This window comes from Polyodon spathula, chromosome 5 (assembly GCF_017654505.1).
Source record: "Polyodon spathula isolate WHYD16114869_AA chromosome 5, ASM1765450v1, whole genome shotgun sequence".
Lineage (NCBI taxonomy): Eukaryota > Metazoa > Chordata > Actinopteri > Acipenseriformes > Polyodontidae > Polyodon > Polyodon spathula.
In genome coordinates, this window is record NC_054538.1 from 35,796,042 (window position 1) to 35,822,463 (window position 26,422).

The 26,422-nt window shown below is 39.2% G+C and overlaps 1 protein-coding gene and 1 long non-coding RNA gene across 6 annotated transcripts; both read right to left on the reverse strand.

Moving 5' to 3' along the window:
• Positions 1–1,110: 1,110 nt before the first annotated feature.
• On the reverse strand, positions 1,111–26,330 carry LOC121315905. Of its 5 annotated transcripts, none has more exons than XR_005950340.1 (8): positions 25,685–26,330; positions 23,455–23,685; positions 22,342–22,468; positions 14,832–14,949; positions 12,951–13,076; positions 11,824–11,999; positions 10,524–10,701; positions 1,111–2,679 (listed from the first exon to the last, which is right to left on the reverse strand). It is a non-coding gene; the product is annotated as an uncharacterized LOC121315905 (long non-coding RNA). The 5 variants fall into 5 exon arrangements; XR_005950339.1 differs by having other exon boundaries at positions 11,824–12,047; XR_005950341.1 differs by lacking the exon at positions 14,832–14,949 and adding an exon at positions 22,106–22,143 and having other exon boundaries at positions 11,824–12,047.
• On the reverse strand, positions 19,622–21,400 carry LOC121315904 (galectin-3-like). The gene is made up of 2 exons (XM_041250499.1): positions 21,277–21,400; positions 19,622–20,131 (listed from the first exon to the last, which is right to left on the reverse strand). The coding sequence occupies exons 1-2, from the start codon at positions 21,319–21,321 to the stop codon at positions 19,952–19,954; spliced, it is 225 nt and encodes a 74-aa protein (XP_041106433.1). The 5' UTR covers positions 21,322–21,400; the 3' UTR covers positions 19,622–19,951.
• Positions 26,331–26,422: the final 92 nt, after the last annotated feature.

Below are 26,422 nucleotides of genomic sequence, written 5' to 3' on the forward strand. Positions count from 1 at the left end.
TAGCATTTAAAACATTTCTGCAAAGAAATGTACTTAGTTGTGAGCGGTTTAACGGACATTGTCAGTGAATTGAAGCGATTCAGAGAAGCAGCTAGTCGCACAGCGAGTAGTTCATGGAATGGGTGGAGTCGTCTTATCTCATATTCTGCCTATAGTAGCACAGCTTTCAGATAAACAGTAGAAATTAGGTGCTAATCAAAGATGATCTGCACTACAAGGAAGAGTGGAGAGGACTCTGAAAAGTTTACAAAAATGGAAAATGCACCAGTCACCATTTCTTATTCAAAATAGATGGTTAGTGCAATCGAGGGGGATTCCATAGCACAGTAAAATGATCTGAGAAAATCCAGCTGTGAAATCTCATCATATAAATGGTTCAGATAGTAGGGTCTATTTAATTGACCTAACAGAGGTATCTATAGATACCTTAAATAATAAACCTGTAATTGTACTTACTTTAAAAAAAAGAAAAAAAAAACAAGCACACCTAAGAGGCACTCACACACAAAGTCAGGGATGGTGTTTTTTTCTAATCTTTTTAGATTTTTTAATTGACAACTTTGTTATTATAAATTACAACTCTTCTTCCAGAATGAAAGTATAACAGGATTTCCACTTTATTATTCAATATTTATTTTTATTGCAGTACCATTCTTTATATTGCAGTACCATATTTCCCACCAAATAAAGTGATTTTTAAATAGTAAACAAAAAAAGAACATACAAATAAGAAATGTTTAATAAAATTTAAAAAGACAATTCAGAAAATCAAAGTCACATCATCCGTATCTTCAAAACTGTACCCAACTCTCTTACTTTGGAAGATCAACTAAACATATTGTAGCAGGGATCGCTTGATACAAGAAGGTGCTGGAGTATGGATACCAATACCAGCAAAAATTGGTACTGGTATATGGCACTGATTATCAATCAAGGCAAATATGTCAGTGTGAAAGCAAATACTCTAGAGACTTTTTTTATAGTATGAAAAACTATATTCCTCAAATGACAGCTTTTTTTTTTTTTTTTTTTTTTTTTTTAAAGAATTTAGTCGTTGATAATTATTTTTGTTATTTCCTCCCAATTTGAAATGCCCAATTATTATTTAGCTCATAGGAGGACAACGCAGCTCCCGGGCAGCTAACAGGCAAGCCCACCGGCACCCGGCCAGACTACAGGGGTCGCTGTAGTCGACACTCATCCAATTGAGTGCCACCTCCTGGGAGCTCCCGTCCACGGTCGGCTGTTCAAATGACAGCTTTAACCTTTTTGCGACCTGGTGCAATGTAAACCACCAGTGCTGCACATTTCCCAATAAAAAGACAAGATATTTACTAGTGTAGCTGAGTTGGTGTTTCAAAGTAACCTATTGTAGTTTGTCACAAATAATGGACGGCCAGAGACATTAACCAGTACTGTAAGATTCCACTGGGCTTCAGCTAGTAACATCAGTTTTAAATAACTCGAAAACATGGTGCTTCTGCCAGGGTCATGTAAAAATACATTGCCAACTTACAACCATATACATAGTGTAAGATCCTGTAAGCTTACGATGTCCCAGTGACCATATACACCCTCTGTTGTTTTCAAAATAACATAAACAGCGTAAAAAAGCAAAACAAATTGAATGACAGAAACTGTGAAAAGTCAAATTAAAAGATACAAGGTCCCCTTTTAAGTCCAGTGTAGCTCTGTGTAAAACTAATGGTGCTAGGAAAAAAAAAAAAAAAAAAAAAACCATTCATATAAATCAAAAATGGCATCTGATTAAATTGCAAATCAGTAACTCAGGCACTGTGTGCTGTGCGCTCCAGCTGATACATGACATTAACAGACACCAAAAAGTGTCTTTTTTTTTTTTTTTTTTTTTTTGCATCTCAGAAACAGAACATATAGCAGGCTTTCTTTACACAAAATAATATAGTCCAACCGCAGTTAAAGAAAAGTGGCGGGAAGTGTTCAGCAGTACTGTGAGGGTTCCTGAAGCTCTAACCTCGCTCGTAAGTCCCGTGACTGTGTGCAAAATACAGCCAGCCAGACGGGAGAGATATACTGAAATAATTTGATTTCACCCTCTATAAAACGTAGTACTGTGGTAGTAGAACAAGCACACTTTGTTTTGTATTCCCTTAATTTTTTTTCGTTTATTTTTTGGCATGTTATAGAAACATTTGGTCAGGGCAGTTCTGACAGACTCTGGTTATCCCAGGCAAGTAGGCAGGAGTATGTAGGTGTCCCATCACCCTGCTGGAGGGCAGGCACATCAAATTGGAGTTAAACCTTCAGCAAGTCCTCATCACTGTCATCATGGAATGAAGTCACATGTGGTGGCAGATTCTCTCTCTGCTTGGGTCTGGCCTTCCTTTCCTTGTCCTCACCCAGGAGTCCCACCAAGTCTTCGTCACTCTCGTCCATGAAGGGCCTCCTCGTCATGGCCTTCTTGTGCTGGCAGGCTTGTGATTGCTTTTGAAGTGGGCAGCCCGAGTGGACCAGGACGTCAGGGCCATCCTTGCTGTCTTGCTCATCCAGGTGGAAGGAGCTTAAAGTATCTGAGTTGACCATCTTGGTGTTGATGTGCCTGTTTTCCTGGCTCTCATTGGATGGCCTGGAATTGGGCTCTGCTATCTCTTCCATCAGCCACTCTGTCTCATCCTCTCCTCCGTCCTCATCTGTGTTCACCTGGGAAAGGGAGACAAACACACAAAAATCTACTCATTTGGACTGCAAAAGGCACAAGATTTCAGAATGTTTTTGATAAAAAGCTTTTAAAAAAAGGGTAATCTGTAACTCCACAACACTCAATCAAAACTTATAAGGAACTTAAACAGACAAGCAGACTTCAGTAAGCATCTGTCACAAAGACGGCTGCAGTGGGTGACGTCAGACCAGAAACAAGAACCAACACAGAATACAGGTTTGGAAATAGTGAAGGCGCTAAATGCGCTGTTTAATAATTAAACAGACAGAAAATAAAGGTCTGTAACAAAACACTGACACCAAAACAGAACACGGCACTTGAGCCAAAATAAATGTAGACGAACAAAACAGTAAACAAACAGTGGACAACCAGACAAACAAGTACAGTGCTGGTGCTTCCACCACATTGTAGCAATTGTTTTCAAATCCTAGTCCTCCTGGTGATCTTGAAGGTGTGTGCTGACGCGCTCCCGGGGGGAAAGGTCATTGAGCTCTACCATTACTTCTGTAATAACTAGTGCTACATTATTTTGTATAAAGACAATGTTTAAATAATATGTGTGTAACTCCTGAATACTGAAATCAAATAAAGGAACTATGTTAGATTCTTAATTAATGTTTGGACACGAATCATTACAAATGATAAACCACAATATATATTAGTTTACTTACAAGTGAAAAGCTTTCTTTCATTGTCCTACCAGTAATGCTGAAAATGCAACAGTGTTATCAAACAGTAAAACCTGGCTTTTGTTTTTAAGCAGATTAAATACTGTATTTCCCATACTTTGTCAAACACTGCAGTGTTGCCTTTCAAATGGGTAGTTTCTTTAGTTTTTAGCTTAGGCCCTGAACCATTATTCATTTACAAAAAGTTTAGTAAATGAGGACCACTTATAAAATGAAAGGGAGGGTGAACTGAGGAACACTTGAAATGCAAATCCTATTGCTTCACACAGAGAAACACTGTTCTACCAAATACAAAAGATGTTTTACTTCAAGTGAAAGAATGGATTGCTCAGTGCCTAATTAAACCTAAGACCATTAATTTTATCAAGGGTGTTCAATTGAAATGTGGACAAACTGCTGGAAAAGTAGGAAAGAGTAGGCGTGGGAAGCCGAGAATGTTGTACCCACGGCATTTAAAATGAATTCTCCTACACACAACAAGACAATCTCGAAGCATGGGCAAAACAAAGTAGTATACTAACAACATACATATCTTCTGCCACAGCTGTGAATAACTAGACATATCTAAGAATATAAATGGGCTCCAGGACAGACAAACGTGTGTACCAACTATAAATACACTGTCAGCTTGTGTAGTGTGTAAAGGACTACAATTGTAAATTAACTTTATTAATAAAATCAAATAATACAGTGTTCCAGACAATAACACAAAGTGTACTGTCCACGTACAGAACAAACAAGGCACATGACTGCAACACGGCAGCCAAATTCATGGTCCGCAAAATATTTAGCTTGCAGCGTTTATATAACCCTGCAAATATGAAGTCACCATTTCATATGGTGGTGAGGTTATGACACTGACGGCAGCAGCTTGATAAATTAAAGTCACATGACTCCAACATGGCTGCCATCCTTGGTCACAAGTCAAATACCCCTTCTCCACTGGCACATCCGACCCGTGAGGGCACAGTACGGTACAGGTGGTTCTCCACTGGTTATTTGTCAAGCACAGCGAGAACCAAACCGAGAAACTCAGGCCTCAAGACATCTGACTCTCCGAACCAAGCCAGGCCAGGGGCAGGGTTAAGGATTTTCGTCATTATGTTGCATCAGTCAGTGCACTCCAGAAAGAAAAACAACTAACAGAATGGGCAACGAGTGTGATGAGAGAAAAATACAGCCTTGGGACAGTGAGGAAGTGCAGGCTCTAGTTTCTTTGTGGGCAGACAGACGTGGTTAGGAAGATCTTGATTTGTACTTCAGAAATGAGAAAATTTATGCCAGAATTTCTGACGATTTGAAGCAAATGGACATAAACCGTGGGTACGGTACAATTAAGTCACACACTCAAAAACACAAAAATCTACCAAATTTCTCATCCTTGACTTTTATTATATTAATATAAAGAAAAAAAAATGAATAAAACAATTCTAAACTTATTTACAAAAATATAGTCAAACAAAATACTGTACAGCTGTACCATACATACAGCTATGGCTCTCATTGTGCTCACACATCTTCTTTGGCAAATCATTTTTAAAACCTTTTTCCCCCTCCAACTGAACTAATTGAACTTTATAAGTCAATATAATCAGTAAAATTTGTGGATTATAAACAAAGAGAAGGAGAAGTGATACCTTTTATTGGACTAACTAAATAAAAATTATTCATGAGCTTTCAAGACCTCAAATGTCTCTTCTTCAGGTGAGTGTAGGAAAGAGATTGACGTTTACATTCAAAGGTTGTATCAGAACTTTAACAAAAATAACCCATTTTGAATCACTACAATTCTAACGTAAGGAAAAAATAACCCATTTTATATAATATATATATATATATATATATATATATATATATATATATATATATATATATATATATATATATATATATATATATACACACACACACACACACACACACACACACAGTACCAGTCAAAAGTTTGAGTACACTTGATTGTTTTTTTTCATAACTGACAATGTTTTACGTCGTATACATTTCTGTAAATACTTGAAAATGAAAACACTTGTTATTACAATATACAAAACAAAACATAAGGAGCATCAAAGCAATGTTCAAGAAAATTGAAAATTGTCTCTAAATCTTGGATTCCTCAAAATAGCCACCCTTTGCCTTAATAACAGCCTCACAAACATGAGGCATTCGGTTAACAAGTTTCAGCAGGAAATCACCCGACATGTATTCCCAGCTCTTCTGCAGCAATTCCCAGAGATGTAAGAACATAAGAACATAAGAACATAAAGTTTACAAACGAGAGGAGGCCATTCGGCCCATCTTGCTCGTTTGGTTGTTAGTAGCTTATTGATCCCAAAATCTCATCAAGCAGCTTCTTGAAGGATCCCAGGGTGTCAGCTTCAACAACATTACTGGGGAGTTGATTCCAGACCCTCACAATTCTCTGTGTAAAAAAGTGTCTCCTATTTTCTGTTCTGAATACCCCTTTTTCTAAACTCCATTTGTGACCCCTGGTCCTTGTTTCTTTTTTCAGGCTGAAAAAGTCCCTTGCGTCGACACTGTCAATACCTTTTAGAATTTTGAATGCTTGAATTAGGTCGCCACGTAGTCTTCTTTGTTCAAGACTGAACAGATTCAATTCTTTTAGCCTGTCTGCATATGACATGCCTTTTAAGCCCGGAATAATTCTGGTCGCTCTTCTTTGCACTCTTTCTAGAGCAGCAATATCTTTTTTATAGCGAGGTGACCAGAACTGAACACAATATTCAAGATGAGGTCTTACAAGTGCATTGTACAGTTTTAACATTACTTCCCTTGATTTAAATTCAACACTTTTCACAATGTATCCGAGTATCTTGTTAGCCTTTTTTATAGCTTCCCCACATTGCCTAGATGAAGACATTTCTGAGTCAACAAAAACTCCTAGGTCTTTTTCATAGATTCCTTCTCCAATTTCAATATCTCCCATATGATATTTATAATGTACATTTTTATTTCCTGCGTGCAGTACCTTACACTTTTCTCTATTAAATGTCATTTGCCATGTATCTGCCCAGTTCTGAATCTTGTCTAGATCATTTTGAATGACCTTTGCTGCTGCAACAGTGTTTGCCACTCCTCCTACTTTTGTGTCGTCTGCAAATTTAACAAGTTTGCTTACTATACCAGAATCTAAATCATTAATGTAGATTAGGAATAGCAGAGGACCTAATACTGATCCCTGTGGTACACCGCTGGTTACCACACTCCATTCTGAGGTTTTTCCTCTAATCAGTACTTTCTGTTTTCTACATGTTAACCACTCCCTAATCCATGTACATGTGTTTCCTTGAATCCCAACTGCGTTCAGTTTGAGAATTAATCTTTTGTGCGGGACTTTGTCAAAAGCTTTCTGGAAATCTAAATAAACCATGTCATATGCTTTGCAATTATCCATTATCGATGTTGCATCCTCAAAAAAATCAAGCAAGTTAGTTAGGCACGATCTCCCTTTCCTAAAACCATGTTGACTGTCTCCCAGTACCCTGTTACCATATAGGTAATTTTCCATTTTGGATCTTATTATAGTTTCCATAAGTTTGCATATAATAGAAGTCAGGCTTACTGGTCTGTAGTTACCTGGTTCAGTTTTGTTTCCCTTTTTGTGGATCGGTATTACGTTTGCAATTTTCCAGTCTGTCGGTACCACCCCTGTGTCAAGAGACTGCTGCATGATCTTGGTTAGCGGTTTGTAAATTACTTCTTTCATTTCTTTGAGTACTACTGGGAGGATCTCATCCGGCCCAGGGGATTTGTTTATTTTAAGAGCTCCTAGTCCCTTTAACACTTCTGCCTCAGTTATGCTAAAGTTATTTTAAACTGGATAGGAACTGGATGACATGTGGGGCATGTTGTCAGTATCTTCCTTTGTAAAAACTTGTGAAAAGTAATCATTTAACATATTTGCTATTTTTTTTTCTTCCTCTATGATTTTGCCATTTGTATCTCTTAAACATTTAATCTCCTCTTTGAATGTTCTCTTGCTGTTGTAATATTGGAAAAACATTTTGGAATTGGTTTTAGCTCCCTTAGCAATGTTCATTTCTATTTCTCTCTTGGCCTTTCTAATGTAGGGCACTTGTGGGTAGCTTTGCTTTGACTCTTCTGTCCAGTTCATCTCATACAAGTTCTATGGGATTGAAGTCTGAAGACTGGGCAGGCAAGGTCATAAGATTGAGTTTGTCCTTCACTTTCATGCTTTGCCAGATAGTTCTTGCACAACTTTGAGGTGTGTTTCGGGTCATTATCTTGCTGAAGATTGAAGTACTGCCCAACTAGCCGTAATCCTGATGGAATGGCATGCCTCTGAAGTATGCTATGATAGCCATGCTGGTTGAGCTTGCTATGGACTTGGTAAAGATCACCAAACTCTGTCACCAGCAAAGCAACCCCAGACCATGACACTGCCTCCTCCATGCTTGACGTGGGAACCACACAGGCAGAGCTCATGTGCTCACCCTCTCTGTGTCTTATAAATACTCGGCAGTTTGACCCAAATATTTCAAATTTTGATTCATCTGTCCATAAGACCGACTTCCACTCCTGTGTTTTTTGGCCCAGGCAAGTCTCTTCCTCTTATTCTGCACTCTTAACAATGGTTTCTTTGCAGCAATTTTTCCAGTTAGACCAGCTTCACACAATCTCCTCTGAACAGTTGATGTAGAAACATCTGTGCTTCTAGTAGCTGAGCTTGTATTTCAGGGGCAGTTAATCGCCGGTTTCGCAGAACTTGTGACTCGGATGAACTTGTTCTCTGATTCTGAGGTCACCCTTGGCCTGCCTGACCTTGTTCGATCCTCATGAGAGCCAGTTTCTTCAAATTGTTTGATGGTCTTGGCCACAGCAATTACAGACACTTGCAAAGTTCTTGCGATTTGTCTTAAAGATTGACCTTCATTTTTTCTTTGCTTAACTGAGTGTATTTTGCCATTTTCTGCTCCCTTACATTCAGGAATGACAAACTTGTGCCTATGCTACCTATATTTATAGTAATCATGGACCCTCACCTGTTAACAATAATTGGTGACAAAATGTTAATTAGGTAACATGCTGGTTAACTCAGAGAACATCTAACAAAGACACTTTTATACTTAGGCCAGTGTTCTAACACCGTTTTATACACATGTCAGACTTGTAACTGACTTGGGCTTCAGACTGAAGTCCCCTTGCTTTGTGTGACAGTTTCATTGAAATTGACGAGATTTACATTTTCATTTAAAAATTCAATTTTTGATTGCAATTCACTTATGATTATCAGCTTATTTAAGTACACGTATCATATAATGAAATATTATGTGTTTATAGACAAGTTTATACAGTTAAAAGCATAGATAATCATGAAAAACCTGGTTTCAAGCAGGTGTACTTAAACTTTTGACTGGTACTGTATATATATATATTCTCCAAAACAGATTGACAGAGAAATGGAACATGCTATCAGAATACAAAGAGAAAAATTGTTGGAATACAAAGTAAAACCTGTTTCTAATAGAGTACCCTTAGCTGTTACATACAATCCATCCCTACAACCCCTCCGCAAAATCATCCGAGAATTACACCCAATTTTAGGTGAAGATTTCACCCTCTCCAATATTTTCTTGGAAACACCTCTCCTATCCTACAGAGGGCAATTTCAAAAACACACAAGACAGGAGAACTTTGGAACTTAAATTTATAAAATTCCTTGACTCAAAAAACAAAGGACTTAATCGGGATTCTGGTTTTCTACATCGTTACAATCTATAGTACTTGTTTATATACATTGCATAAATGTGTATGTATGTGTGTATATATATAATATATATATATATATATATATATATATATATATATATATATATATATATATATATGCATATATATATATATATATATATATATATATATATATATATGCATATATATATATATATATATATATATATATATATATATATATATATATATATATATCATCACAAGGTTTTTAGCAGGGAAGGATTTTAACCCCTGGTACCTTACAATATATATATATATATATATATAAAAAAAAAAACCTTGTGAGAATGCACATTTGGGAGTTATCGGGTTTAATTGTGTTATTGTTTTAATGATTTAGTTAATCCTCTGCACCCTGGTCGTAATTATAAATTAGAGACAGGTGCAGGGTATTTAAGAGAGGCAGCCAGACTGATCTGGGGGGGGGGGCTGAGTGAAGAGCCCGACTGCGTGTGTGTCCAGTCGTATTGAAGGTGAAGTGCTGAGTGAAGAGCCCGACTGCGTGTGTGTCCAGTCGTATTGAAGGTGAAGTGCTGAGTGAAGAGCCCGACTGCGTGTGTGTCCAGTCGTATTGAAGAGAGTGTTGAGAGAAGCCCGTTTGTGTTTTGGTGTTTGTCAGGTAAACGGCTTAGCCGTCCTGTGTGTGAGTCAGGGATCGGCTGGTGTATAGTGAGAGCTCCAAAACGGAGTTAGGTGTTTATTTCTGTTTTGTTTTATGTTTATTAAAAGTGCGCGTCAGCTCTAAAGCAATTCTATTTCTGTGTCCTGGGTCTATTTTAAAGGGGCAACGAACTCCGTGAGTGCGAGGATCGTTTACAATATATATACATACAATGTGTGTGTGTGCATGACATGCAGCTTTTTTCCTTAGATTAGAATTGTAGTGATTCAAAATAGGTTATTTTTGTTAAAGTTCTGATGCAACATTTGAATGTAAACATCAATCTTTCTTTCCTACTTACATCTGAAGAAGAGACCTCTGAGGTTTTGAAAACTTGTGAATTATTTAGTTAGTCCAATAAAAGGTATCACTTCTCCTTCTCTGTCTATCAGCTCTTGACTATACCGATACCATTTCATCCATCTACAACTGTGGATTATAAAGACGTTTCTAAATATATTTAGAAAATATAGCAATACAAGATGCAGCTGTTGGTCTATTAATTTTTGAACACCATTTGTTTGCGCATCTTTTGGAAAACAAAGTTAATTAATAATAATTAATAACAACGTTGTGTGTGACATCAGAAGCACGACTCTGCTCTGCAGTGGAAAAACAACCTAGGCTCCCTTTAACCGTACAGTTATAGAATGTTACAGAATTCCCTTTAAAATCGCCTGAAGGAGACCTTCCTACTTACTGATCACAAGCTACCACAGTGTGCCAAAGGTACTGGCAGTCGTCACGCTCATGAAGAAATTATGGGGTGCCCACTCCAGCTGATGGGTTACAGTGGAACAGTATGGTAGAGGTGACTTTCTTGGATTTGTCTCGACCACAAGGAGAGTCGGAGGGAATCGGCACATCTAGATTATCATCTAAAAAAAGAAGATTGAAGAAATTTGCTTTTTGGAACAGACACAGGTAACAGCAGTCAGAAACAACTACACTGGACAAAAAAGGGCATAATAGGTGGTATTTTGTCAATGTATTATTGTGATCAAGTATTGATGGATTATAATACTGCAGTGGTTTAACGCTATGCCAACACCACTGCTGTTTTCAAACTAGTTTACAAAATTTCAAACTATTTACAAAATAAAAAGGGGGCAGACATTTGCTGCCATACTACCACACTCACCATATTGTAGCATCACTGCCCAGCCTCTTACTCAAATATATTACAAATGTTTTCAAAAGCATTCTACGCCACAATGTTATTCACTTTTTGAAGAATGCAAAAAGACGACACATTTGTTGATCACTTAACTCTATTAAGACCCCTTGTGCTTCATACATCTCTTTGGCCCTGAATACCCTAGATGAGTTAGAGAAGCAATCAGTCCTTCAAGTGTAGTGGTACCCCTAATATTATTAATTTACAACCAACGCAGAATGATTGGGTAGGACACGCCTTCATTGTACCTGCAAAAATATGTTTCTGCTATGACATCTGCTGCAGGAAATCAATTGCTTATCTGCCACAATAATATTTGTATGAAGTTCTTTTTATTTTATTTTTTTTGTAAGATTGTATTCCAGTTAAAAATAAATTCATACAAAATGTACTTGTTTAAGTAAGCAAATACAATTGCAGTGTTTGTTCAGCGGTTTAAATAAAGTATATTCAATAGCCACCTGTTTAAAACCTTATTAAAACACAGGTGTTATTTAAGTGGACAGAGGTTGTTGCTCTTGTGGTGTGCTTGAATAAAGCTTCTTATCTTTCTGCATCTAGACATTACATTCAAATAAGTAAGTGTGAGTAATTTCCAGAAGGGAGTGAGTGCCAAAATAGTTAACAGGCAAGAAAATGCTAAAATCAGTTGTCAAATTCTGAAGCCTATGTGATTTCTGTGATTACAACTGATCTTAAACAGGAGGTGGCCTTTAACATAGTTTTACTAATACAAAAACACATGAAGGTTTCAGCTGAAATCTGTTTGTACTTCTCTTTATTTCTATTGTGCTTGTTCAGCTACAATGCTTAAAGTGATTACCTTTAACAAAGTATTTGGCTCTACTTGATCTGTCGGTTGAAAACCATGTTGATTTTCACTTGGCAGATATTGGCTCCGATGTGTGCTTTGATGAAGAATGTGTAATTCCTGAGAGCTGGATTTCATAGACGTACTTGTCTCCATTTGGCCAGATATCACCCGACGCATTGTATAATCTAAAAGGAAAACATGCCTCTAGAACCAGGGTATTATCAGCAGGGAGCCTAGTTTTCCACAATAAAAAAAAATAAAAATGTTCAGAAAAAAGGAATAAAAACCTGCGTTATTCCACAATTAAAATAAAAGGCTAAAATCCCCCCTCACAGTTCCCCTATGTCTCATTATAAAATACCCAAACTTTGAATAACACAGAAATTATATATTGGTACACTTTTATATTCTAATGAAGTTACAAGCTCACCATGTTACTTTAAACATTACAAATACTTGTGTAGTAACAATAAAAACATGCAAATAAAAAAACAGTATTCAGTTTATCTCCAAGTTAGTCTTTGTCATCTAGATGGCTATTACCAAACTCACTGACCCGATCTATAGAGGTGATTTCTTATTGTTTTCAGCAGCTTGTTCAGTAACAGCAATGCATGTCTGGATACTGAAGTAAACTGCAAGCCACTTATCAACATGACTGTGACAGTGCGTCCCATTCAACCTTGACCTCAGCAGAAGAAGTTTTATTGAACAAGTATGTTTGTTTATGTAAATTTAAAGTAAAATTGCCTGTATTGATGACTAAATATGATAAGTGCATTGCCTTGGTTATGAAACAAACAAAAAACAAAGCTTTGCATGTAAAACTACAAATTCTCAGATAGCATCGGAAAATCCATGCGTTTTTCCGCATTATGCCACAGCAAACAGATTCCTAGGATCTCTGATTACCAGACAACCATTCATTGTTAACTTTAAACATTCAATCAGAAACTTGGAAGAAAGTTTCTATTGAAACCATCTCTGCAAAGTATTGCAAGTACTGCAATTTGTAAGTGACTCAGACTAAAGAAAATAAAAAAACTGTAACTACAAAAACACTTCTCTATAACAACTGAGGCTGCAGGTTTTCTCTGGAATAACCCAGAAATGTACAAGTGAGTTTGGTTCCTTACCCGAAAAAGATGTCCAAAGATCTAAGTTGAACCCTGTCACTGGAATTGTGATGGTCTCATCCACTATTCTGACCTCCTGTGGCTTCACAAAACATGGCATATTGGGCTACTGCACTAGTTTTTCACCTGGGTGTGAATAAAGTTAAATTAGTTAGTTGGTGTCAATATCAAAATCGAGCAGTCACTTGTACCTTTGTGGACTCTCAAAAAGAGAGGCTAAGGATTGGATGGGCACGGAGACTCTGGCCCTCGAGATGCAATCCAGTCCTTTACAGGTGTTCTCATGTAGTTAACTGAAGCTGTTAAGAGGTAACTAATTGAGGACCTGATTGGAATAAAGACTAGGACTGTAGAGTTGTGTACCACTGCCCTAGAGTAGTGCTTCTCAACCCTGGTCCTGGGGACCCCCTGTGTCTGCTGGTTTTCACTCCAACCGAGCTCTCAATTACTTAACTACACCCTTAACTGAACTGATAAATTGCTTAGTTAGAACTTTTTAATTGTTTTCCGCTCTTAAGCAGTTGCAGATTTCAAGTTAGTGATAACATTTTATAATTAACTTGAACTCTGCAACTTTTTAAGAGCTGAAAACAATTAAAAAGGTTACATTTTGTTAAAAAATCACCTTTTTTGTGTTTCTGGTAATAATAAAATATTGAAATGCATCAATTTCACTCACTAAAATAATCGATAACAGTTTAATTATAAAGGGTTCAGGGTGTTTTTTTTTTTTTTTTTTTTTTACTTTGCAGTATCATATTTAAAATAAATTGATCGGGAAACTAATTATGATGTAATAATAATAATAATAATAATAATAATAATTGCATATAATAATAATAATATTATTATTATTATTATTATTATTATTATTATTAGTAGTAGTAGTAGTAGTAGAAGTAGTGATTTTAACAAAAAAAACGGTAAAACAGTCTGTAAATTAAATATTGAGAACAAAAGGGGTGGTGATGCAGATCACGCCATTTAGAGCCATGTCATGTCGCCAGTAGACTCGGCATTGGCGTGCTCTAACTTAACCCGGGACCGGACCAGGGCCCTGAACATGGTCATTTCAGTAGCCTCTCGTACCTTGCGTTTTTTTTCCCCCTGATCTGCCCAAGAGGCAACAGGACTGTATAACAGTCTGATACAGAGTAATGAATGAATGGAAGTGTACAAGTACTGTACAGGTAGTATAAATGCATATTCACATGAATATTATAATAAGAACTCTGCAGATCATTTCAGATTCTTGCTGGACTGATCCTGTCCTGTTCACAAAAGGGTGAGTGTTTTGTGGGGCATTTATACTGGAAGCACTTTTTATACAGACAGCTATATTGATTTCAGTTCAATAAATATAACTCCTCCCGTTTGAATGAGTGTGAACAATCAATTGACGCAAGAGCAGAACTCCAAAACATGTGCCGTTTAGCAACATGCAAAATGCGTGATTAGTTTGAAGTCCTCAATGCTTCCCGCTGTTTTCTTAAATACATTTTCTGCTCCCTTTTTCCACCTGGTGGCAGGATGGATGAAGTGCAGCTGATTTAATATGGTCAGTAAAAACAGGATTGAAAAACTGCAACATTTTTGCTTTGTCGCACCCGTGACAGTATCATGACATGTAAATAGCTTGTTTTGGCTTCTACTGTAAGCTAAGGAATATTGTACTATTCTCTATCACTTGGAACACTCCAAAACACAACCAATCCTATATGATTAAGTGAATCTCCAGTCTTCAGCTATCAAATTGAAACTTATGGATTGCTGAGAAATGCTTTTTGATGAATGTAAACCAATAAAAAATGAAGGCCGTAATGCATGCACACATAGTTAATGGGTCAGGGCTAGCCTACAAGTAAAGACAAGAATACTCACTTAAGAAGAGTGGGTGTTCCAAATGTATTTGCATATTCCAGCTGCACAATCGTTTTAGCCTAAATACCTTTGCGATACATATCGTCACCTTTGGAATAGTTCACATAGGTCATCTCATCTGTCAGGATATCAGATATATGGGCATTATTTTAAGAGGTGAAAACACACTGATGATATAGAGTCTTTATACAAGAGGACACAAGTCTACAAAAGCCTTTAAAAATAACAATTTAAATCAACTGGCAAAAAGAAAGCTATACCCTCCCCAAGTATATTAGCCAAGTGGTTAGATCCTCAGGCCTGTGCCACCTCATTTTTGACATTGTGTCTAAATACTTATAATGAATGTGTTTGAGGAGTTAGGTAGCTTATTTTGTCTACTCGGAGAAAAGATCCTCGAGCAGGTTCAGAAGCATTTAAACTAGAAAGGAAGGGGGGAGAAATCAACAAAAAAACAGAAGAGAGACCGCATCAAAACAAGAACAACAACTCAGGTAAGACAACCATTAAATGTATTTATCTAAATGCTAGAAGTATCAGAAACAAAATTCTAGAACTTGAAGCTACTGCACTAACAGGTAACTATGATGTGATAGGTGTTACAGAAACGTGGTTGTCTGAGAGTGATGGGCACGAATATAATATTTGTGGGTATACACTGTATAGGAAAGACAGGCAGGACAGAAGAGGAGGAGGGGTAGCGCTATACATAAGAAACAGTCTTGAAGCCCAGGTGTTAAACCTGGACAAAGAAAATAAAACCGAATCAATATGGGTCAGAATAACGGACAAAAATTCAAAGGGCATAATAATAGGAGCATGCTATAGACCGCCAGATTCAGACGGTGAGCACAATAATCTGTTATACAATGACATTAGAAATGCGTGTAGCAAAGGAGAAGCCATACTAATGGGGGATTTCAACTTCCCCCAAATAAAATGGGAAAACCCGGTGGGTAGCGCGAAGGATGAAATAGAAATGGTGGAAATGACAAATGACTGCTTCCTAACACAATTTGTCAAGGCACCGACTAGAGGGGAGGCATGCCTTGATTTAGTCTTTTCAAATAACGAAGACAGAATAACTAAAACAGAGGTCAGAGAACCACTGGCAAACTCAGACCACAACATGGTCTCATTTGAAGTGTTTTTTAAATCCCCAAAAGTAATGACTAAAGCTAAGGTTTACAATTTTAGAAAAGCAAACTATGAAGGTATGAAACAGAGACTAACAGAAGTAGATTGGAGTAAAATAGAGAAAACACCCACAGAAGAAGGATGGTTGTTCTTCAAAAATGTAGTGCTAGAGGCGCAAAACAATTATATCCCTAAAGTAGACAAATCTAAATGTAAAACTAAATTGCCAAAATGGTTTAATAGATCAATTAAAAAAAAATTCCGTGAAAAAAGGCACTTTACAGAGCATTAAAAAAGGACCAAAAAGAAAGTACGCAGAAAGAGTACACAGAACTGCAAACGCAAGTCAAAAAGGAAGTTAGAAAGGCCAAGAGAGAAATAGAAATGAACATTGCTAAGGGAGCTAAAACCAATTCCAAAATGTTTTTCCAATATTACAACAGCAAGAGAACATTCAAAGAGGAGATTAAATGTTTAAGAGATACAAATGGCAAAATCGTAGATGAAGAAAAAAAAAATAGCAAATATATTAAATGATTACTTTTCACAAGTTTTTACAAAGGAAGATACTGACAACATGCCCCACATGTCATCCAGTTCCTATCCAGTTTTAAATAACTTTAGCATAACTGAGGCAGAAGTGTTAAAGGGACTAGGAGCTCTTAAAATAAACAAATCCCCTGGGCCGGATGAGATCCTCCCAGTAGTACTCAAAGAAATGAAAGAAGTAATTTACAAACCGCTAACCAAGATCATGCAGCAGTCTCTTGACACAGGGGTGGTACCGACAGACTGGAAAATTGCAAACGTAATACCAATCCACAAAAAGGGAAACAAAACTGAACCAGGTAACTACAGACCAGTAAGCCTGACTTCTATTATATGCAAACTTATGGAAACTATAATAAGATCCAAAATGGAAAATTACCTATATGGTAACAGGGTCCTGGGAGACAGTCAACATGGTTTTAGGAAAGGGAGATCGTGCCTAACTAACTTGCTTGATTTTTTTGAGGATGCAACATCGATAATGGATAATTGCAAAGCATATGACATGGTTTATTTAGATTTCCAGAAAGCTTTTGACAAAGTCCCGCACAAAAGATTAATTCTCAAACTGAACGCAGTTGGGATTCAAGGAAATGCATGTACATGGATTAGGGAGTGGTTAACATGTAGAAAACAGAAAGTACTGATTAGAGGAAAAACCTCAGAATGGAGTGTGGTAACCAGCGGTGTACCACAGGGATCAGTATTAGGTCCTCTGCTATTCCTAATCTACATTAATGATTCAGATTCTGGTATAGTAAGCAAACTTGTTAAATTTGCAGACGACACAAAAGTAGGAGGAGTGGCAAACACTGTTGCAGCAGCAAAGGTCATTCAAAATGATCTAGACAAGATTCAGAACTGGGCAGACACATGGCAAATGACATTTAATAGAGAAAAGTGTAAGGTACTGCACGCAGGAAATAAAAATGTACATTATAAATATCATATGGGAGATACTGAAATTGGAGAAGGAATCTATGAAAAAGACCTAGGAGTTTTTGTTGACTCAGAAATGTCTTCATCTAGACAATGTGGGGAAGCTATAAAAAAGGCTAACAAGATGCTCGGATACATTGTGAAAAGTGTTGAATTTAAATCAAGGGAAGTAATGTTAAAACTGTACAATGCACTAGTAAGACCTCATCTTGAATATTGTGTGCAGTTCTGGTCACCTCGCTATAAAAAAGATATTGCTGCTCTAGAAAGAGTGCAAAGAAGAGCGATCAGAATTATTCCGGGCTTAAAAGGCATGTCATATGCAGACAGGCTAAAAGAATTGAATCTGTTCAGTCTTGAACAAAGAAGACTACGTGGCGACCTAATTCAAGCATTCAAAATTCTAAAAGGTATTGACAATGTTGACCCAAGGGACTTTTTCAGCCTGAAAAAAGAAACAAGGACCAGGGGTCACAAATGGAGTTTAGACAAAGGGGCATTCAGAACAGAAAATAGGAGGCACTTTTTTACACAGAGAGGGTCTGGAATCAACTCCCCAGTAATGTTGTTGAAGCTGACACCCTGGGATCCTTCAAGAAGCTGCTTGATGAGATTTTGGGATCAATAAGCTACTAACAACCAAACGAGCAAGATGGGCCGAATGGCCTCCTCTCGTTTGTAAACTTTCTTATGTTCTTATGTAATACAGGTTGCTGGTGAATAAAGCAATATTATAATAAAATCCTTACTATGTATTCAAATTATCTTTGCCGGGTAATAAGCAAGACAAACATTTCATAATAATAAACAGAACATAGCATGAACATATATCTGCTAGGTATAGACTACACGCAAAGTTTGGGTTATATCACTTTTTCGCTTTTGGCAAATAAAAGCACTAGTCCACACTAGCACTAGTCGAACGTCCACAGCCCAAGAGGGAGGAGGCTGTGCGCCCACAGCCCAAGAGGAAGAAGGTAGTGCGTCCAAAGCAGTCTGTAAGATCTCTGTGGACTCCGTGGCAAAGATTAATTGTATTACAAGCACAAATTCTTATATAATTTGTGGCCTCAAATTCCAGAAGTCACATGATAGTCAGAAGCAGAGAAACTCTCATGAACTAATTTTAAAAAAGCATGGTAAAGCACAGGTAAGCTTTGTAAAGAACAATGAGATGTGGAAGCTTATTCAATTCGGCAAACTATGGTAAATAAAATATGTTTTTTTTTATAACCATGTTGGATTCATGTGATTTAACAGCTTAATTAAGGCAGGGGTATCGCGTTAAATTCAGAGAATCCATTCATTTACTACCAAGTCCTGCACAGTATGTTTCAGTTGACATTTTATACAGACAATCTGAGACCTCTAAAGCCTGACAGTATTATTAGCCACAAAATAATGGGATACTTTTAAGAGTATGTTTTTAAAAGACTACTTAAAAAAATACAACAAAATGAATTGGACAGGATAACTGATTTCTTATTTACAAGTTAAGAAAATCAGGCAATTAAATGGTCTTTTGGATCAGGAGAGCGACAGTCCACAAGATATTCAACAAGAACCCCTTTGCAAGGCCCATTGCGTCTCTGCCCCGGTGGATGTTTGCCTAACTTGCTTGAGGGGGGAGGAGTGGTGTTTTGAAGTTGGCAAAGTTGGGCACATGTCGCCAGACTACTACCGTTCCCCATCTCAGGAAGAGGACGAGGAACCAGGGCTACAGCCACAGGAGGAGTTTGGCTGGGGAGCCCTTCTGCTGTTGCTGCATCTGTGGGAAGTGGAGGCATTTCCCAGTTGACTGCCCCCTCCCTGAAGAAGAGTGGTACTACAGCTACTGGAGAGGAGACAAGACCCAAAGGGGGAGGAGTCTGTGCATCCACAGCCCAAGAGGGAGGAGGCCGAGCGTCCACAGCCCAAGAGGGAGGAGGTAGTGCGTCCAAAGCCCAAAATGGGGGAGGCCGAACGTCCACAGCCCATTTCTCCACCAGCAGAGGAGGAACACCCGCTGTTCCAACCTCCACCAGCAGAGGGAGAATACCTGCTGGTTCCACCTCCACCACCGTGGGAGGACTGCTTACCGCTCCCACCTCCACCAGCAGAGGGAGAATACAGGACAGGATGCTGGCGGTCCCTGCTGAGTGGAACACGGGGGAAAACCGCCCGGCCGCAGTAGCCATGAAGAGGGTCAACCCCAGCACCCCAGCTAGTCCCGATTCCTTTACCAGGGGAGCTCCTGCTGCCGTCTTCATGGCCAGGGGCTCCCCTCCTGGGGTCGAATCCCGAGGGTGCACTGCCGCCGTCACCTCTTGTGGGTCCGCTGTCACTGTCACCTGGGTTGCTAGCTCTGCCTCGCCCGCAGCGTCCAAGGATGCCTGCCTTAGAGCGTCCAAGGATGCCTGCCTTGCACCGCCCAGGGATGGCTGCCTTGCACCGCTCAGGGATGCCACATCCGCATAGCCTTGGCTTGTCTGCTGCTCCACATCACCTGGAGTTAGCTACTGCTCCGCATCGCCTGGGGTCGCTGCCGGCTCTGCCTCGCCTGGGGTCGCTGCCGGCTCTGCTTCGTCTGGGGTCGCTGCTGGATCTGCTTCGCTTGGGGCCGCTGTCCGCTCTGCTTTGCCCATTTTCGCTGCAGGAAATTCGGTGGCCGGTGCCCCACAAGAGGGAGCTGCAGGCTACAGAGAAGGGAAAGAAGGTTAGGAGACCACCCCCACAGACAGCCAGCCAATTGCCAGGATTACCTTGGTCGGAGGACCCGGCCTGTGTGCGGTCAGCCTGGCTGTTGGGGTGGGAAGAGGACCTCACGCCATGGCCATCACCTTTGGCCCATTGCTGCCCTTGTTTCTGGGCCGGGACAGTGAAACCGAGACTTTGGGACTAAGGGGGGAGGTGGCCTTTTTGAGGCCATGTGTGCTGCCCACAAGGGGGGGCATGTGTGGCGGAGTGTCCCGCCCCTTTGTTTTTTTTTAATTTAATTATATAACGCTTTGTATATAATATATTTTAAAAACCTTGTAAGAATGTGACTGAGGGATAATACGATAATTGTTAGCCAGTTAATCCCTCAGTCACCATTATAAGAACCCGCAGCTTGGGCTGCACAGAGAGGTGTATCAGAGGCGAGACAAGAGACATGAGTCTAAATCAACATCAACATCAACAGAAAACAATTGCTATATTTAGACTTCTTTAGTGTTTCACGTTGTTTTGGCCTTAGTGCTCTTTTGTTTGGTGTTTTTCGTGTTTAACTCTTTTGTTCAATTATTTAATGCTGAGCGCCATAGCATCTCAGTTCTGCCCGCTACTTCCTGGAGTTGAGTCTGTATTTCTGGTCTGATGTCACCCCTGCAGCCATCCTGTTCGCAGATGGGCTCTGTGTCGAGGCAGGCAGCGTACATGTGTTTTGGCAATTAAACAAAATCACATTTTATTTTTAAAGCACCTCTGCTTGGAATAAGTAAATGAATCAACTGATACGACAAAACCAGGACGACTTCATCAGGTAAGCTGCTACTGCATCAAAAAGTGCTTTCTACCTTCTGACATAGAATAGTGTGTTCATTATGACCATTCAAGGTGACATTATAAATTGCACAGTGGATCCAATCTGTGCACAAGGTCATTATATTCTCCAAAGACATGTTAACTGGCAGTGACATTCATTCTTAGCAACATGGCTTGCTTAATTTTTAAACCACAGATCTCCGACACCGGTTTTGTTCAATGTTTCACAGAGTAGATCATCTTTTTCACTTGGATGTCGGAATTGCCAAAGAGAATTGTCCCTTTTGCCAAACAAAATATAACCCTTCAAACTCACCGGACTCATCACCACAGCGTTTGTCCCCAATTCCACCACAGACATTTAGACAAGAAAGCTTTCTTTTTGTTCCTTTAATTTCATGAATAGCATAGCCACCATCTTTAATCAGTCCTGTAGCAGGGAGAGATCTGTGCTGACTCTGCTGGCGTGTTCACGGGCTGCAGGAAGAGGGCGGCAGCCGTCCATCAACCGCCTGTGAGTCATGGCAGTGACACGGGGAGGTGGGAAAGTGGGTGTGTGGACTTTCCCCCTCTCTGAATGGCTGAGAGGCGAGTCTTGGGAGATTGTTGGTCCTATAAAATAACGCTCTGCTGTTTCCTCAGGTTTGCCCTTATAGACACGCTGAGAGTGCGGAAACGCTGGTCGCGGACCGAGAACCAGCTGGGAGAGAAAAAGACACGAAAGGGTCACGGTGAGACAGTGAGAGCGGGGAACCCTTGGGCAGACCCCTTAAAAGTATAACAGAGCAGGCTAGGTAGCCGGCAGCGTAGGACGGAGTTCCGAGTCGCACGGGCAGCGGCGACCGGGATATTGCTGCAGAGTGCAGCACCTTTTATTTGTAGTTTTGTTATTGTGTTATTTTTTCCCTTGTTATTTTTGCCTTCTGTTTTCATCATTATTTCTTTGAGCACCTGCAAGGGCGCCAGTATTGTGTACCATCGCTTGGTATGCCCGTGGTTCTGTTTACCACCGTTGGTAAATCAGACCACGGACCCACAGCGCCATCTGCAGGATAAAAAACTTAAAAATAGCACCCGAGAATAAAACTGGGCACCCGTGCGGTGTTGACAAATCCAACTGTCTGCCTCCTGTGTCAGCGACTTACCCACCACCCTTCCACAAGTCCATTTAGATAAAGATGCCCTGGACAGAAAAAAAGGCAAATTCAGAGTATGAGTACAAAAGAAATCCAAATAAAAGAATTGGAGCATTAAAACTCATAATGATTATAATAAATAACTATTTATAATGCTAACTAAATAACTAGGCTTTCAAATATATGAACTCAAAAACACATTCTGCAATAGAGAATTAGAAAAACAAACAAAAAAGCTGTCGTACCAGTAACAAGGTTGGTTACTTTGCAGTCTCCATGCACATTGCTTTTCAGAGGGCAGCCAGCAGTGGCGAACCACATGAGTGAATAGACAAAATCTTCAGTTGCAGTAATCAGTGTTGGCTTTGAATCCTGCAGTGCAATAAAATGTACCACTTATTCCACCCAACTTCTGGTCCAAGCTCTTGTACTCTCCAGATTGTAACTCTCTCCTTGCTGATCTCCTTGCTTCGGCTATCCGCCCCCTTCAGCTCATTCAAAATTCTGCTGCTGGTCTTGTTTTCTCCCAACCTCGCTACTCTCATGCTAGCCCTCTACTTCACACCCTCCACTGGTTACCTACCTCTGCTCGCATTTGTTTGCGTTTTGTTCTTGCCTACCGCTCTCTTCGCCAAACTGCCCCCTCTTACTTCCAATCCCTCGTGTCTCCCTACACCCCCTCTTGCTCCTCCTCTATGGTCCATCATCCTCCCGCTCACTGGTAAATCCATCTCAGTTACATATGTGAGCAGGAGGATGATGGGAAATGTAGTTCTGAGAGATCCGTGCAGGTACATGTGAAGCCATCTTGTGGCACGGAATGCAATTTAAAAGTTTAAAAAAGTGGTCAAAATGTAAAAAAATAAAATAAAATACACACACCTTAAAACAGTAAACAGTTGTAGCAACACATGGGAACATGTAACACAATAAAATAAAAAGGCTCTTATATACCCTTTAACTGTTAGTTTACAATGAAGTGTGTATATCAGTTATCATATCGGTTATCTCAGTCTGTTCAGTTGCTGAGTATCAGTGTTTGTTTCCTGCTTTTATATGTATGTGATTGGGATATGCGCTGCGTTACAAAGCATTCTTTAGATCCTGTAAATGTTTGGTCTGCACTTGCAGACTACTTCGCTAAGTGACATTTTGGATTTGTATAATGTGGGCACGTAAAATCAAACTAAATGATCACATATTATTTGGACATCGTTTGAATGAACACCATTTACACCAGCAACAAAGCTTTCCACCCCCTATTCGTTCCGCTATTCAAGTGTTTCATTTACTGGATTAACAGCAGCACCTACGGCAATGTCATCACAAACAGATTTTGAAAGACTCAAACTACTCACCACTTTGTCTTCATCACATTTGAAGCATATTATGGTTGTTTTATTGCGATGTCCACCTGGACACAGATCTCCATTGATGTATTTCAGGACTAGAACTGAGGGCCTGTTTCTGTCTCACCCAGACTGGTGTATTTATCACCGTTTTGGCAGTAGACCTTTCGTCAATAGTGTGTGGCACTTCTGTCCCTTGGTATAGTTGATTGTGATCAATCCATCTTCATAAGTAAGGTTCTGTGAAGATCAGTAAAGCTCATTTTTAATATGATTACAGCTTTGACACTGTGCCCCCAATGACATTTAAAAAATGTATGCTTAATCCAACTTCCTCCCGTATTATAGTAAACAAAAAAGACCTTTACAAGAAAGCTATTAACCTATAAACAGCGCTCCCCCTTAACAAGGTGTCCCTTTATACTGCGAACAGGTTATAAGGTGGTAGTGCCATGGCTCCCATTGCCCAATAATGCCATTACACTAACACTAGTATACAAGCTATAAGGTGGAACACAAATATCATGGCCTCTTAACTATGGCTGCCGGCTGAAGCATTATACAGGTGCACTCTACTTATAACGGATCCTGTTAGAACATTCCATTTATAACGTATTGAGAAGGCATGTCCTTGCCAAACAACATGGATTTTAATGGGAAATTACTCTGGTTAAAACTGATTAATTTATAACATATTTACTATTTAATACAAACAGTTTTCCTATTCTATAGGCATGTCTTTTGTGTTTAATGCATACAGTTTAATACATACAGTAGCGTTTAATGCGTACAGTTTAATGTATATAGTTCAGTTTTACTGTTCCACAGACAGGTGTTTTGCACAAATAAGGTACATCCAGGACAGTAAATGTCAGTCACGGCAGCATTTGCGACATCGGGCAGGAAAAACAGATGCAGTATAATTTTATTCTGTTTTTGTTGGTATAGCCGTTGTCTGCATGGTGACACGATTTTAGATGTGGTTACACAAAACTCTACTCTCTAACGACTTTCTCTTGGTTTCTTTGTACATAATTTCAAGCACCAAATAATACACAGTTTCAAGTTTGGCACTCAAACTGATTATACATTTGAATACTTTGGTTTTACTTGCGCCAGTGCCACAGATCTTAAGCTATGTAGGCGGCAACATTTTAGCATTCCCTATGTAGTATCTCCCTTTTTATTTTCTTGATGGGCTGTGTATCTTGAAGGACTCACCTGCTCTATTATATTTACATTTTATTTATTTATTTATTTATAGGAAGCCTCCCTCTGCTTCGTTCTCACAAGTCAGTGAGAAAACTGCTTAAAGAGCAAGTAGCTTCAAATGTCTACATCATACCATTGTGTGATGTTTGAAATCATTCTCTAATAATGACCTTGACAATTAATCCTAACTCAACAGCTCTCCTCAGTTCATTGAACCAGGTGCCTGTCAGCTACTCTGTCTTTATAAATGCAGTTGAGTTGAAAGGTCACATTGTCATATGATGTCACATGAGGAAGGCTGCTCAGTCTCAGCAACTATGGCTCTCCAGCCAAGCAGGTATTAGAACAATAGAACCCTGACCAACTCAGAATGAATACCTTCAAACACCAAAAACAGAACCCTGACCAACTCAGAATACCTTCAAACACCAAAAACAGAACCCTGACCAACTCAGAATGAATACCTTCAAACACCAAAAACAGAACCCTGACCAACTCAGAATACCTTCAAACACCAAAAACAGAACCCTGACCAACTCAGAATGAATACCTTCAAACACCAAAAACAGAACCCTGACCAACTCAGAATACCTTCAAACACCAAAAACAGAACCCTGACCAACTCAAACACCAAAAACAGAACCCTGACCAACTCAGAATAAATACCTTCAAACACCAAAAACAGAACCCTGACCAACTCAGAATACCTTCAAACACCAAAAACAGAACCCTGACCAACTCAGAATGAATACCTTCAAACACCAAAAACAGAACCCTGACCAACTCAGAATACCTTCAAACACCAAAAACAGAACCCTGACCAACTCAGAATAAATACCTTCAAACACCAAAAATAGTAAGAGAAATAAACATAAAGAAATTAAAGCCACTTAGTCTTAAACCAAACAACAAGAAATTAAAAACTACTCAGTGAAGAGCAAAAGCAATAGCAAAGTTTCAGATTGTGTGCCATCACAACAGCTTTGTAAAACAAGCAACATTTTTTAAAAAGGCAAGCAAACCATACCTGCTACTTTTTGGAAGCCATCTTTGCCAGATTTAACCTGACATGATGAAACAGGGTCAACACCTTCTGGGGTTTTGCCTGTGCATACCCCCTCCTTCAGAGGGGCACACACACACCAAAGTGATACTTGTACTCGCCTTCATTCACTTCATAATCCTTCCAAAACAGAGGCTTCACGTCAAACATGTAGCCGTTCCTAGGATCCTTTACTTGGAACTTACTATATCACAATAATCATTTTCTATTTAAAACAGAAATTAATTAGAACCTGTCAGCAAGATATGGAAACAGAAATCGTAGGACGTCTTAATACGTAAGTTTGATATTTGTTTGAAATAATATTTACGATAGCGTTTCATATTAATCAACCCTAAAATTGGCAAAAAGCAGAGGTTGTCTTAAAACCTGCTTTAACTGGATTTTGGATGAACAGTGAAGAAGGTCAGACTTAGTATTCAGTCACTATAACGCTATACTATCCTGATTCTTTCCCTCCCCAGCCCACTGGGATCGCTACAATACCATTAAGACCTGCAAGGGCGATGTGTAGAATAATCATTATTTTCTGAGCTAAAATCATTTGCACATGCCCGGACAAGCGCAGCACCGGTGTTCCATGTTATAAGGCGTACCGCAAAATAAACACCACACCGGAACCTACAATCGGCTAAATAGGTTGGAGCAGCGCGGCCTGGCGAGTCTTGCTGCTTAAGTCGGCCCTTTCATCTCTCATTACGT